Source organism: Nerophis ophidion, linkage group LG07 (genome assembly GCF_033978795.1).
Source record: "Nerophis ophidion isolate RoL-2023_Sa linkage group LG07, RoL_Noph_v1.0, whole genome shotgun sequence".
Lineage (NCBI taxonomy): Eukaryota > Metazoa > Chordata > Actinopteri > Syngnathiformes > Syngnathidae > Nerophis > Nerophis ophidion.
Genome location: NC_084617.1, coordinates 38,777,179 through 38,793,927, shown reverse-complemented (window position 1 = coordinate 38,793,927; position 16,749 = coordinate 38,777,179). Strand labels below are relative to the sequence as shown.

General features: G+C 37.7%; 1 protein-coding gene across 2 annotated transcripts in view; it reads left to right on the top strand.

The window, feature by feature from the left end:
* tmem8b (transmembrane protein 8B) overlaps nucleotides 1–16,749 on the top strand; it is a 179,284-nt gene that overhangs the window by 43,796 nt on the left and 118,739 nt on the right. For both annotated transcript variants that reach the window (XM_061906130.1, XM_061906131.1), the window contains exon 4: nucleotides 9,469–9,602. In XM_061906130.1, coding sequence (XP_061762114.1) covers nucleotides 9,469–9,602 — 134 coding nt within the window. The remainder of the gene's footprint in view (nucleotides 1–9,468; nucleotides 9,603–16,749) is intronic.

The window sequence follows — 16,749 nt, the reverse complement described above, 5'->3', positions numbered from 1 at the left end:
ACATCCATCCATGTTTTAGCTACTTCAAAATCAGTAATCCTGGTCTCCATGGCTACAAAGTTTCTTACAACTACAATTATCACTGGAGGACAAGGAATACCAAAACATGTTTCACTAGACACCCTAGGAGGATACAATAGCTCACTGTGAACAGCAAGCGACCTACTCAGTGGCCTAGTGGTTAGAGTGTCCGCCTTGAGATCTGTAGGTTGTGAGTTCAAACCCCGGCCGAGTCATACCAAAGACTATAAAAATGGAACCCATTACCTCCCTGCTTGGCACTCAGCATCAAGGGTTGGAATTGTGGGTTAAATCACCAAAAATGAATCCCACTGCTCCCCTCACCTTCCAGGAGGTGATCAAAAGGATGGGTCAAATGCAGAGGACACATTTTGCCACGCCTAGTGTGTGTGTGACAATCATTGGTACTTTAACTTTAAGCTAGTGCGCCCGAATGTAAAGAAATGCCATGGGTGGATCTACACCTGATAGCCACCGTAATGATACCAAGTACAAGAGCGTATCTAGTTGATACTACTATCAATACATCAATATTTTTTACTATCACAAAATCTTTTTTTCCTTTTTAAAAAATTCATTTTATGTTTGTAAACTCAGGAAATACATCCCTGGACACATGAGGACTTTGAATATGACCTGTAACTATTTGGTATCGGATCGATACCTAAATTTGTGGTATCATCCAAAACTAATGTATAGTATCAAACAACAGAAGAATACGTGATTATTAAATTTTAGCAGAAGTGTAGATAAACATGTTGAAACTGAAAATAAGCAGATATTAACAGTAAATGAACAAGTAGATTAATAATCCATTTTTACAGCTTGTCCCTCATAATGTTGACAAAATAATAGGTAGATAAATCACACAATATGTTACTGCATACATCAGCAGACTAATTAGGAGTTTTTGTTTGTTTACTTACCACTAAAAGACTAAATGTTTAGTATATTCACTATTTTATTTAAGGACAACATCTTTCTTGGATTGCAGTTCCCTAACATTTTTTGTTAAAATACAGCCAATAATGCAATTTTTTTGTGGTCTCCTTTATTTATTTAGAAAAGTATCGAAATAGATTTTGGTACTGGTACCAAAATATCGGTATCGGGACAATGTTAGTACTAAACATGCATTTTTAACAGTAAAATATTTATTGCCAAGAAGCATTTTCACAACAAGGACAACACAAAAGTATTGCCTTTTTTTTAGTTTTGTTGTAACAAATCCTGATGTTTTATTTTGCACTAAACAGGAAGCTACATCAAGGGTTTATGTTTCTCTCATTTTCCCTCTTTTTTAGCTCGTCCGCCGTGTCTCACCGTCATTAATCCACGTGCCATTTATTTCACAGTTTTAACCTCATTGACTAAAAGCAGCCTTGCACGTAACGGCGCCATTTAACACAGACCGATTTAACAACTTATCAGCCGAGCGTGCCGCGTCCTGATCTGAAGTCATTACCCATCATGCAAAGCTCTGCGTTCAATGAGGGATTTAATGGGGAGCGATATGAGATGTGAAAAATATCGACTGTGTTTCCCCGAGTGTACGTTCATCCATCTTTGTGCTCCTGGATGTTGGTTGCCATGACACCCCTCGCACCGCAACATACTTTCACAACATTCCACTGTCCTGAGATACTGGCAACTTGATTAAACGTCTTCATCAAGGCCTTCGCAACTAAATCAGCAGTTCCTAACCTTTTTTGAGCTGGAGGAGGATCAGCTCCTTCCTGCCAGATCGCTGACAGAAAAGAGAGTGCGATACAGGAGGTGCACTCCTGTCTTGATATGACGTACTCATGTACAAAACAATACAAAGCAAAATAGCAAGAAACTTATAAAGCATGCATACTGACTGTATTTCAGAGAGAGGATGATACGTGTGCTTTAATATTCTCCCCGCACACAACACACAAGAGATTTGCTCTAACTGGAAGCGATGAAAACATAGTTTAAGTAGCCGCTGTCATTGTTTTTGTGGAATTTTCCCTCTTTGTTTCCCCATTGTCGACCGGGACCTCTAAAAGCTGTATGATTTATAATTGAATGAATGAACTGAAAAAGCATTTTAACAAACCAAGTGCTAACCAGCGGGCACTTTTGCAAGATAATAAGACATTAACTTGTCATTGTCACGCCCATGTAATCAGGTTTTGTTTTTGTCATGTTTGGTTATATTTTTTGGACACTTGGTTCCTGTTCCTGCACTTCCTTGTTTTCTTTGTTACCATGCCAATTTATTGATTTTTGCCTTGACCTCATGTCACGCCCCTATCCCCATGTCATGCACCTGTTTTCAATCATTGTAGCCATTATTTAAACCGGATGTTGCCAGGAAGTCAGTCTGGCAACTTTTCATATTACACAACTCCATTCATGCCAAGCCATGCTGTTTCGCTCATGTACATGCCAAGTAAGTTTTTGGTTTTGTTATGTCACAGTTGTTTAGTTTTGTTTTTGTCTATAGTCATGCCATTGTGCTAGTTTTGTTTTCAGTAGTCAAGTTTGTTCTCCGCCCTAGTGCGCGCCTTTTGTTTGCTTCCTTTGTTTGTAATTTGTTAGTTTAAATAAATATGTACTCACATTCACGTCTCGCTCGTGCCAATTTTCCTTTGCGTTGGTAAAAAGGAGAAAAGTTTTTTCGCAAGTTGGACGAAGGAACGTGTGAAGGCTTGCGTTATTCCTCTATGGGGCACAGAGATATGATGTGGGGACCAGATGGAAGTCTGGTGCCGATTAGCTCCATGTGGTCCGGGGGACGGCGCAGCGCCACAGCAGTCCCGGAAGCACCGCTCCCGATGAAGGACGTTAGGGAAGGCTTCCACGAGCAGACAGGAAGCGTTGCTTCTGCATGCTCCTCTCCCTCCGGGCGGAAACAGGCTCCGGCCTACCCGGCTTCCCCTGGACAACGTCACGCCACCGTCAGCAGACGACTCCACAGACCTGGATTTTTTTCTCTCTACTTTTTCTCTTGATCACCCACCTCCAGCATAAGACCCTACCCCAATACACATGATCAAATATTATCAAAATATGATTGTGAAAATCAGGTGTAATCAGTCACAGCCATCCAAGTTTCATGGTCCGCCCCCCAGGACTCAAGCTTCGCTAGGGCTGGGGGCTGTTCCGATGGTGTTGCCCAGCGTCATGCTAAGCGACAGCCGCCAGCACGGCCGCCACCACCAGTTATTCGGCCTGCCAAGCCGCAACCCCCAGCTAGGCCACCTCCACCTGCACCACGGCTAGCTGCACCACGGCTAGCACCAAGTCCACGGCTAGGACCAAGACCAAGTTCATGGCTAGCACCAAGTCCAAGTCCACGGCTAGCATCAAGTCCAAGTCCAAGGGTAGCACCAAGTCCAAGTCCAAGGCTAGCACCAAGTCCAAGTCCAAGGCTAGCACCAACTCCAGGGCTAGCACCAAGTCCAAGTCCACGGCTAGCACCAAGTCCAAGTCCTCGGTTAGCACCAATTCCAAGTCCACGGCTAGCACCAAGTCCAAGTCCACGGCTAGCACCAAGTCCAAGTCCACGGCTAGCACCAAGTCCAAGTCCACGGCTAGCACCAAGTCCAAGTCCACGGCTAGCACAAAGTCCAAGTCAATGGCTAGCACCAATTCCAAGCTCAGCTCCAGTGCCTGCACCACACAGGCTCCAGCGCCTGCACCACGCTGGTATTGAACTTTGTTGTCTGTTAACTCTGCTTTGGAATTGCATAGCTTTCCCTATGCTTCATGTGCACTCCCAGCTGCATTAGTTCTTGTGTTTTTTTCTTGTGCACTCCCAGCTGCACTAATGTTTGTTTTTCGTGTGTTAAAAACGCTGTCCAATGCTGCCTTCTATCTTCGGACCACGACAACTACCACTTGTATTGCAGCCCAAATGTCAGTAATTTGCTAAAGGGCTTTCAGGACGCCTTAGGGCGCCTGATTGTATATCGTAGATATCGCTTAAAAAAAGGATAATAAAGCATGAGTGTGGCATCTGCACTTCTTTGATGGTAATGTCAAGTTTGTGGGCAGCAGAAACTGTTTGGTCTTAGCTTATGCTAATACTCACAGTAGGGGATAGATAACTACATAGATTTTATTAGGTAAAGTAAGATTGAGCTGTGTTAAGCATTGTTAGCTTTGCATGCTAGAATTAGCAATATTTCTCATGGTATTAGCTTAGCATGCTAATACTAGCAGTAGATAGTATATAAATATATATATATATATTTTTTTTTTAGTTGTGTGTGTGTACACACACATATATATATATGTATATATATATGTGTGTATATATATATATATATATATATATATATATATATATATATATATATATATACATATATATATATATATAATTATATATATATATGTTAGGACTGTCAAAGTTAACGCGATAACGGGTTAACTACAAATTTCAATAACAGAACTAATTTTTTAAATTTACCGGGCGACTAACGCGCACACTTCCTTTTTGACCCTCGGTCCGTGCCGTAACGGGGGAACTTGGCTGCAATTCACTTGTTACAGATGAACCACAAGCGAACAGAAATGAACAAAGTAATGTCGACCTTATGGAAATACCAGGTTTAAAGCCATGACAAGTTGTTCTACCGACAAGAAATAACTATTTTTCATTGTGAGAAGAGGCGACATCCCTGCAGCAAACACCTGCAGCGCGCGTCCTTCAGAGGTGGTTGGTGCTTCACTCCCAGATTACGGTAGAGGTGCAGTGATAATATAACATTTAGATTGTTACTATGATTGATTTAGTAAGTAAGATGACATAAAAGCTCAACAGAAATTAAAGACGGTCCGCAGGATGTCCAAAAAAGACTTTTCCTTTATTGCAAACAGTCGATCACACACTTTTCAAAATAAAAGCGCTACTCTATACATACGCTTTTACTACATTTAGGGTTTCTCCTAATTAATATTAGCCGCCACACCTAACAAAATAAAGTAATAAAACTTATTGTTGTGTCCATAAGACAACAAACAAATTCTGATGCTCTTTTTAACTTTTATTGCCAACTTTATGCTAAAAACGGGCCCAATTCCAACAAGTATTTCCTTCGTCTGACTCTTTGCGAACACTTCATTCTCTGCAAACACGGTGTGTTTACAGACTATGTGAAAAATTACCATCATAACACAAAAACATACATATTAACACCAGCAGGTAGTTACAGTATGAATGGCTATATATAGTTTATTATTAGCACACTATTGACTAATGTTGCCCCAAAAATTTGGCCGTGAAAAGACGTACTTTAATCACTTGTGCAGTGCTCCCTAAACCAATGTTGTGATGACGTAAGCTACACGCACCGGGTTATCTGGATTGGAGGCAGCGTGTGCGCGCTGTGGACGTACTTTAATATATTGGAGATTTACCTCCGGCTAGCGATCTTTGTGTTCTTTGAAATATTGTGGTAATTATCTTATAACATGTTCTGGTCAAGTCCTCTCTCTGTGTGTCTAGGGTACACTTATTAATGAGGAAAAATTATACCTTTCTGAGATTACTCTCGCGGCTGTGTTGGAGCCAATATGGGTCGAACTTTCACAGTATCATGTTAGACCCGCTCGACATCCATTGCTTTCAGTCCCCGAGCGAGGGGGGGTTGCCCACATATGAGGTTCTCTCCAAGGTTCTCATAGTCATCATTGTCACTGGCGTCCCACTGGGTGTGAGTTTTCCTTGCCCTTATGTGGGTTCTTCCGAGGATGTCGTAGTCATTGTGCTTTGTACAGTCCTTTGAGACACTTGTGATTTAGGGCTATATCAATCAATCAATCAATGTTAATTTATATAGCCCCAAATCACAAATGTCTCAAAGGACTGCACAAATCATCACGACTACAACATCCTCGGAAGAACCCACAAAAGGGCAAGGAAAACTCACACCCAGTGGGCAGGGAGAATTCACATCCAGTGGGACGCCAGTGCAATGCTGACTATGAGAAACCTTGGAGAGGACCTCAGATAATATAAATAATATAAATAAACATTGATTGATTGATTAATCACAATTTTTTTATTTAACTATGAACTTGGGTTGTACGATATACCTGTACTAATAAAGTACCACGATACTAATTGATTGAAATCTGTAAAATACTGCCTTTGAAAAGTACAGTTACCGTTCTTTCATCTGCGGCGGTGTCTACAGAGTCGAAGCGCATGATGTTGGGTGTGTCAAAACGCACACACAAAGCGAATACAAGCAATTACATAGTGGTGGGGATGAATAGCAAAAAAGGGCAATTCTACTGGTTGATAAAGAGTGTGCATGAAGTACAATATGAAGGTATTTGGGCTTCAAAACTAACAATGGTGATGCTTAAACAAGGGAGTGCCACACTTCAAGTGTGGCTTTAAATAAACAGCTGGCCAAATGTGGCGATTAGTTTTACCACCTTTGCTTCAAACTTAGATAAACATTTAGATAATTAACGTTCAGATCTGCAAAAGGAGTTATAAAGAGATACAGGTAGTAATGTAGTTGTTACACCTGTGCTGCTGTTCTCTTGACTGTCGCCAAGGGGCACAGGGCAGACGTTCCCTTCAGGGTCGATGTTTTTCTCCGGGGCAACACCCTTCACTTTACAATGGGTCTGCTAAGCTTCGCTTTCCGGTCAGAATTTGAGGCCGCCGATTTGTGACAATCTGGTTGCTTTAGTATTAGTTCAACAGGACACAACCAGACCTGTTCATCCTTCTACTGTGCAGTGCATGTGCTACCTCTCCCTCTCTTTGCTCAAACACTCACTCATTGATGTCATTAAGAAAACATGTTTTCATTCTCTTAAACACTCAAACACTACTCTCATGAGTTAACCAGCTCCTCTGCTGTGCAAATGTAGATACATAACATGTGTATTTATAACATGTCGATACGTAACATTTAGATACGTAACATGTAGATACATAACATCCATCCATCCATTTCCTACCGCTTATTCCCTTTTTGGGGTGGCGGGGGGCGCTGACGCCTATCTCAGCTACAATCGGGCGGAAGGCAGGGTACATCCTGGACAAGTCACCCCCTCATCGCCACCTCATCGCGGATACATAACATGTGGATACATAACGTGGATACGTAACATGTGGATACGTAACATGTAGATACATAACATGTAGTAGATACGTAACATGTAGATACGTAACACGTTGATAAGTAACATGTAGCTATGTAACATGTAGATACGTAACATGTATTTACGTAACATGTAGATACATAACATGTAGATACATAACATGTATTTACGTAACATGTAGATACATAACATGTAGATACGTAACGTGTAGATACGTAGACGCGCACACAGCTGCTTGGATTGATGGCAAATATTAGCGGAGTTAGGACCGCCCATCCAACGTTAACTAGTGCAAGTAAAATCACTGAATTTGTTAACAAATTGCTACAATTTGTGTTTTATGTTTAACAAATGTGTGTTTTACCTGTTACATGGCTGGGTGCCTTTATTCATAGTTAGATTTTTAGTACTTACTATAATTGTATTTTTTAAATCACAGACCAGGATTGGCAACCATAAATCATAAATAATTTTATATCATATTAATAAAGTTTTTTACTATATTCCTAATTCTTGATTATGGAAACATTTGTGTTTTTCTTGTTGCAGTCAAATAACAATTTGATGTGCTTAATGGCCTTTAATTGATATTTCAACCTTCTAAAATTGTTCTTTGAGTTTAATAAGAAACTTATGTGTATTGTATTGAAAGATTTTGTGTTAAAATAAAGGCCAAATTTAAATTTTTTTGTAGTTCCCTTTATTTGGAAAAGTATCGAAATGTATCGCTATAAATTTTGGTTTGGTACCGGGACAAACCTACTATGAACAAAATGCGATTAATCATGATTTAGTATTCTAATCCTTTGACAGCCATTATATACATATATATATATATATATATATATTCCATCACATATATATTCCATATAATCCATCAACAAAAAAAACAAAAAAAAATAAAAATAAAATATATATATATATATATATATATATATATATATATATATATATATATATATATATATATATATATATATATATATATATATATATATATATAACATGGATATTGTAAGATTTTTGCATGAAAATTGTGTAATGTTCGTTTTGCATGCGAGCATTAGCAATCTCTCGCATGGTGTTATTTTAGCATGCTAATACTAACAGTAGGGGATGGATAGAGTTTGATAGGTAATGCAACATTTTTTAGCGTGAAAAATGTGTTGTGTTTAGCATTGTTAGCGTTACATGCTAACATTAGCAATCTCTCTCATGGAATACTTCCTGGCAATAGGGGCAGCTAGATACGGTATTTAGACAGATTAAAATAAAATGTACATTTTGTAGGTAAAAAATGTGGATCTAAACATGCTATTACGAGCTTTAAGGGAAGATAGATGGATAGAGAGATTGAAATACAATGTAAGATTTGTGGGTGAAAATTGTGTATCTCTACATGCTATTATTACCTTTAAAGGCAGATAAATAGATAGTTTGATAGAAATACAAATTAGAAATACAACACCCACAAATACAAGATTTGTGGGTGAAATTTGGGTTGTGTTTAGCATTGTTTTAGCTTTGCATGCTAACATTTGCAAACTCTGGCATGGTGTTATCATAATATGCTAATCTTAAATATCTTAAAGATAGCTAGATTAGGTACATTAAGATGGTGAATATCAGTACCCTTTGTTATTGTGTTAGCTGTGAATGGTAACATTAGCAAACTGTGGCATGGTGTTATGCTAATATGCCAATCTTAAATATCTTAAATATAGCCAGATTAGGTACATTATGATTGTGAAAACCAGCACCCTTTATTATTGTGTTAGCTCGGCATGCTAATATTAGCATTATCTACAAGCTACAAGATAGATTTTGTATTAATCTGTCTAATAGAATGCCTTGAAAAAGTCAGAGAAAAGTGGAGTTTCCTTTGCAAAAAGTAGAGGCAGCAGTCCAAGTGACAGGCTGTGATCAGTCTAAAGGTCACAGATTGGACTAATGACACGACACAGTAATTGTGGCCACAAATGGAGGAGGAAGGAGGGCTAGCGCTCACTTGACAGGAACTAACGACCTCATCGGGTATTCGCACCTGTCGTTAGGGGACGCTCTGTTCCTTCTCAAGCAAATTTGGTTGCTGATTGTGCGTGGAGACGGCATCCAGGCCGCATAGTTCCGAGCGGTTCTAGTCGGCCGGGCTCATGTCAGATTGATGTAATGTCACACGTCCAATGGAGGGTGCAGTGCACGTTTCACATGGCTGGCAGGCTGAGGGAGGGCAGGAATGTGTTATTAATCCAAAAGACAGACTTAATCCATCAATGGGGATGATAATCATCTGCACAATGTCAAATAATAAACCATAAATCCCCTGTACATGTTCCCTCCTGCTAGGGTCTGTCTGAGGAATGCCAGTACCTGTTCCAGCCCCAGCTCATCGTCCAGAGGCTGATTGGGATCTCGCTGCTCTACCCAGGCTACTTCATAGACCAGATGATCCCTGCACACAACAGATCTGCTCTCTATAAGTAAGTCAGTTGCCAAAAAAACTATTCTCAATCCGGGATTTGGTGGGAAGAAGAGAAAAAAAAAATCATTCACAGGGTTAAACTATAACATTTCTGAATGTCAGGTATGTTCATAAACGTGACCCACATTCAATCTTGCTGAAAAATTGGAAATGGGCATACAAATATGAAGTAAGTAAAAAATAATTGAAGACAAAAAAGTATATTTTATACATTCATACACACACACACACACACACACACACACACAGACACATATATAAATGCATTTCTGTGTACATACATAAGTAGGTATATATATCTATATAGAATATATATATATATGTATATATATATATATATATATTTATATATATATATATATTTATATATACATATACCTACTTATGTACCGTATGTACACAGTGCATATATGCGTTTGTGTATAATCTATATATTTGGGTATATAGATGTACATGTGTATATATATGTGTTTATATATGTATATATGTGTATATAAAGTCCATTTATGTATGTATATATGTAAATATATAAATATATATATATATATATATATATATATATATATATACATACATATATGTAGGTGTGTGTGTGTGTTTGCGTATTTATACACTTATATATATATATATATAATAAAGAAATTGTGAATGGATTAAAAAAATTTTTAGGGGTCTATATCAGTCCGAAATCGGCAAAAAATAAATAAAAAATGTATTTACTTATTGGCAACGATTTTTAACCAATTAAAATTCAATTAATCGATTCAGATTAATTACCCCCAAAAATGAAATTGAATCGCACAGTGGCTTGTTAAATTTGGTTACAACAAAACTAAATTTTATTATGTTTTCTATACGTTATTTTTTAATTATCACTATTTTTTTTTTTTGTATTTTAAATGATTAATTTGTTCATTTCCATTGTTTTCCCCCAAACAGCGTCCAACTGAATGTGTTCAAAAATCTAAACTTCCCTTCAAAAAATCTTTTAGAACTTTTAAAAATATTCTGCTTTTGCAGCCTTACAAATGAAAAATGATGCGCTGGCAAGAAAATAAAAACCCAGACATGCTACAGTCGGATTTATGACTCCAGTCTCAGGCTACGTTCACACTGCCTGAGTCTCAGGCTACTTAGCATCCGACTGTAGAATGACGTTCAATGCCCGATTCGGATGTTTTGTTGAAGACAGCATATATTTTTCATTTGAAAGAAGATATTATTTCCTCTTAATTATTCATTTTGCCTTGAAAATGTCAGCAGGGAAATATGGAATAATGGATTTTTTTTGGTGTATAATGCGGGGGTGTATAATGTAGCCCGGAAGAGTCAGGGATGCATGGCATTCTGGGTATTTGTTCTGTTGTGTTTATGCTGTGTTACAGTGCAGATGTTCTCCCGAAATGGGTTTGTCATTCTTGTTTGGTGTGGGTTCACAGAGTGGCGCATATTAGTAAGAGTGTTAAAGTTGTTTAAACGGGCACTCTCAGTGTGACCTGTATGGCTGTTGAGCAAGTACGCCTTGCAGTCGGTTACGTGTGTCTGCAGAAGCCACATACATGTGATTAGGCTGCCAAGCTGTATGTACATGTTTTAGAGCAGTGGTTCTCAACCTTTTTTCAGTGATGTACCCCCTGTGAAAGTTTTTTTAATTCAAGTACCCCCTAATCAGAGCATAGCATTTTTGGTTGAAAAAAAAGAGATAAAGAAGTAAAATACAGCACTATGTCGTCAGTTTCTGATTTATTAAATTGTAAAACAGTGCAAAAATATTGCTCATTTGTAGTGGTCTTTTCTGAACTATTTGGAAAAAAAGATATAAAAATAACTACAAAGTTGTTCAAATATTTAACCACCAATTCAACATGCTAAAATTAACAAAGACAGCACCGTTTGAAGAACATATTTTAGTGTGTAAAGACATGAAAACATCATTAATAGAACATACATACCCTGATTATCCTAATAAATCACTGTATATGGTTCCTGTAAACGGCTTCCTGCCGCCATCGTGTGGGTTGCGTGGACCAAACAGCTTTCGCACAGGTTTGACTCTTTAATTTTCAATAAATCGCTCGCAGTGTCGGTCGGTCGCTCTGTCAGCTCCACCTCTGCTGCTTGAGCCGGGCTCCTTTTCAGTCGCCTCGTCTTGCCTGTGCTGGTCTCGGTCGCTCCGTGGCTCTCCGTGGTTCTTGCTCGTCTGATCGCTCATCTGGTCTTCCGTATGGTTGTCTCCTACTACTTCTGCCCCGAGTATTCCTCCTTCGCCCCTATTATGCTGCAGCAGCAGATGATGGGATTGAGAACAGGTGTGTAGTTTACGCACCCGACTGGGCTAGCTGCAGCATCGCTCTGAGTGCTGAGTGCGCCTCTCCTCTCTGCCGCATGTTCCGCCTCCTGGCCTCCATCTTGGGTAGGACAGCCATATCTCCTAGCCCGCTGTCAGCTTGTCGGCTCCGTCTCTCCACAATTCCTATTAGAAAATAGGAAATATAAAAATTGTGAGGACACCGACATAGTGCATGAAACAAGTGTGAAAATATTTACCTTCAAGATTGTTACACCACTGACAATATTGTTTCAAGAGACTACATAAGAACTTAATATTACAAAATAGTATTATATGCAAAATATTTTCAAATAAATAGTTAACTGGAAACAATAATGTGACTCTTTGAATTTCTGTAATTTCATAATATATTTTCAAGTGGCTTTTTATTTAAAAAAAAACATTTATATTTCGCAAAGCAATAATTGGTTAATATTTAAAACAAACATGCGTATTTCGCAAGCAAATATTTTTTAGCTTACCTCATTATTAACTACCCTGTCTGCAACTGAAGTGGGTTGTTTGGGTGGATCTTTCCTCTCGATGTCTACGGCAGTTGTCGATGCAAACAAAGGATGAAGTCCGTAAGGTTTGCTACCTTTCGGTTGACATCCAAACGTCGAACAAAGTCGTAACTTCCTTCTTCCCAACAGTATCAGTGATTTCCCTTTCCATCCTGTCCCATCGAAACTTATTTTTGACATGTTTATCAATTTCTTTTACTCGTGAAGCATCCTTTCTCTCGAGAACCAACATCGTTTACATTTTGAAAATGGCGGTAATAACGTCATCATTCATAACAGATGTCCTGATTGGTCACAAGGAACATATCGGCCAATCAACTACGGCATAATATAAGCTACGTCTCGAATTCTGACTTTAGACGTAAAAATCACATGCCTGCATATTCAGCTGAATATGTTACAAAGACAAAATATTTCATGTTCAAACTGATAAACATTTTCTTTTTGCAAATAATCATTAACTTTAGAATTTGATGCCAGCAACACGTGACAAAGAAGTTGGGAAAGGTGGCAATAAATACTGATAAAGTTGATGAATGCTCATCAAACACTTATTTGGAACATCCCACAGGTGTGCAGGCTGATTGGGAACAGGTGGGTGCCATGATTGGGTATAAAAACAGCTTCCCAAAAAATACTCAGTCTTTCACAAGAAAGGATGGGGCGAGGTACACCCCTTTGTCCACAACTGCGTGAGCAAATAGTCAAACAGTTTAAGAACAACGTTTCTCAAAGTGCAATTGCAAGAAATTTAGGGATTTAAACAAAATATCATTCATAATATCATCGAAAGGTTCGGAGAATCTGGAGAAATCACTCCACGTAAGCGGCATGGCCGGGAACCAAAATTGAATGCCCGTGACCTTCGATCCCTGTATCAAAAACCGACATCAATCTCAAAAGGATATCACCACATGGGTTCAGGAACACTTCAGAAAACCACTGTCACTAAATACAGTTCGTCGCTACATCTGTAAGTGCAAGTTTAAGCTCTACTGTGCAAAGCGAAAGACATCTATCAACAACATCCAGAAATGCCGCCGGCTTCTCTGGGCCCGACATCATCTAAGATGGACTGAGGCAAAGTGGAAAAGTGTTCTGTGGTCTGACGAGTCCACATTTCAAATTATTTTTGGAAATATTTGACATTGTTTCATCCAGACCAAAGGGGAAGCGAACCATCCAGACTGTTATCGACGCAAAGTTCAAAAGCCAGCATCTGTGATGGTACGGGGGTGCATTAGTGCCTAAGGCATGGGTGACTTACACATCTGTGAAGGCACAATTAATGCTAAAAGGTATATACAGGTTTTGAAACAACATATGCTGCTATCTAAGCACCGTGTTTTTCATGTTTTTCAGCAAGACAACCAAGCCACATTCAGCACGTGTTACAACAGCGTGGCTTCGTAAAAAAAAGATTGCGAGTACTTTCCTGGCTCACCTGCTGTCCAGACCTGTCTCCCATCGAAAATGTGTGGCGCATAATGAAGCGTAAAATACGACAGCAGAGACCCCGGACTGTTGAACAACTGAAGCTCTACATAAAACAAGAATGGGAAAGAATTCCACTTTTAAAGCTTCAACAATTATTTTCCTCGGTTCCCAAATGTTTATTGAGTGTTGTTAAAACAAAAGGTGATGTAACACAGTGGTGAAATTGCCCTTTCCCCACTACTTTGGCACATGTTGCAGCCATGAAATTCTAAGTTAATTATTATTTGCAAAAAAAAATTAAGTTTATGAGTTTGAACATCAAATATCTTGTCTTTGTAGTGCATTCAACTGAATATGGGTTGAAAATGATTTGCAAATCATTGTATTCCGTTGATATTTACATCTAACACAATTTCCCAACTCATATGGAAACGGGGTTTGTATTAGAAATGGCAACAGCGGAGGATGAATGTCCCATAACAAGAAGATAAAGAAAAAGAACAAGCTTATTGACTAAGGTGTCGCCATGTACTACAAAGGCAGACGCGCGCAAATTTTCAGGACTTATGCAGATCCCAAATACAGACCAGCAGGTACCAGTAGGTAAGAAAAGTTGCTTTTGCATAATATTGTAAAACAAAACGCCAGATAATATGTCTTATCTTATACACACGCTATAGTAATACTCGTATGTTGAAGCACAGTACAATTCATCAAGCGGTGTGGCTTCAAAGCTTACCAAAGTCATACTAAAACATTTTGATAGATTTTTGAGCGCCGTGTGTAATGTTCTATATATTCAATGGAACATATAAAATGTTGGTGTTGTTTACTTTATATACTGATTGATTATATACACTGATCGTTTACTTGATACTGATGATTATACTGCAGTCTACACATATCTTTTATGTATGACTGCCATCATATTGCAGTCCCCACGTATCTCTTATGTGTGACTGCCATCTACTGGTCACACTTATCATTTCACCATGTACCAAAACAAATAGCTTCAAGGTCGGTAAGCAAAAACAAAATTATTCCGTACATTAGGCGCATTATAAGGCGCACTGTCGAGTTTTGGGGAACTTTTTTTTTTAAGTGTGCCTTATACTCCGGAAAATTTGGCACACATCAGGAAACAAACCAAAACAGAAATGGTATAAATATTGAAGTCACCAATAAATATGTTTACAAGCTCATTTATGAATAACAGTAACAACTACAAAAGCACATGTTTCACGACCAATTTCGGACATTTTCTGAACATTTCATCCAAGTCCGTCTATTACTTACAAACGTGTATGTACGGATTATGCATCCATCCATCCATCTATTTTCTACCGCTTATTTCCTTTGGGATTGCGGGGGGCGCTGGTGCCTATCTCAGCTACAGTCGGGCAGAAGGCACGTACACCCTGGACAAGTCGCTACCTCATCGCAGGGCCAACACAGACAATGCAACTGGTTGCAATTTTTTTAAAATGTTTTTTATGAAGAAGCCCATTTTTTCAGAACACCGTTGACTCCGCAACCCAGGTACCGAAACACGGCACTGTCGGATTATACATGAATCAATACTTGGGTATATTGATGTGCGATACCACTGATTTTCTTTCCGATACGATACCAAGTAAGATTAAGGCTTGTATCGGCGGCACCGATCTTATACGTTGTGTGTTAATACCTAATCTATTTGCTAAGAATTTAAAAGTTGTGTTGATTCAGATAATAAAATATCTCTCTAAAAGAAAATATTCAGAAAAAAGCCAAAAATTGGACTGTATGGAAAATAACTGACATTTTTAAATTAATAACAACATATTAGTCACCTATAACACAAATATTCATCTTTAAATATATATATATATATATATATATATATATATATATATATATATATATATATATATATATATATATATATATATATAATACATTCATTTTAGTATGTTATTTTCTTAAATAAAACCATTTCAAAATGCCCCCAACCCCATGTTTGATTTTTATTTTTTGGTGGAAAAACTTTAAAATATTAGAAGTGCTCAAAATAAAAATAAAATATACTTGACATACAAACAAAGTTTAATTAGTTAATTAAAAAATAAAATAATACTAACTTATTAATTAATTTCAAAAATTACAACAACCATTTTAAACAGTATCTCATTGATACTACTATGATTACATCGATATTTAAAAAAAAAAAAAATCGTATTTTGTTTATAAACTCAGGAAATGTGTCCCAAGACACATGAAAACTTTGAATATGACCAATGTATGATCCTGTAACTATTTGATATCGGATCGATACTTACATTTGTAATATCATCCCCAAAAAATGTAAAGTGTCAAACAACAGAAGAATAAGTGGTTATTACATTTGAACAGAAATGTAGATAGAACATGTTGAAAACAGAAAATAACCAGATATTAAAAATCAAAAATTAACAAGTAGATTAATAATCAATTTTTACAGCTTGTCCTTTATAATGTTGACAAAATAATAGAATGACAAATGACACAATTTGTTACTGCATACGTCAGCAGACTAATTAGGAGCCTTTGTTTGTTTACTTACTACTAAAAGACAATTTGTCTAGTGAACATACTATATTATTTAAGGACAAATTTGTTCTTCGATTGCAATAATAAACATAAGTTTAATGCATCGTGTGATTTTTTTGTTAAAATAAAGCCAGTAATGCCATTTTTTCGTAGTCCTCCTTATTTAGAAAATTATCGAAAAGTATCAAAATACATTTTGGTACCGGCACCAAAATATTTGTATCGAGAAAACCGTGATAAACACTGTCAAATGTGAAACTAAACATTGATATTTTTGTACAGGCAGA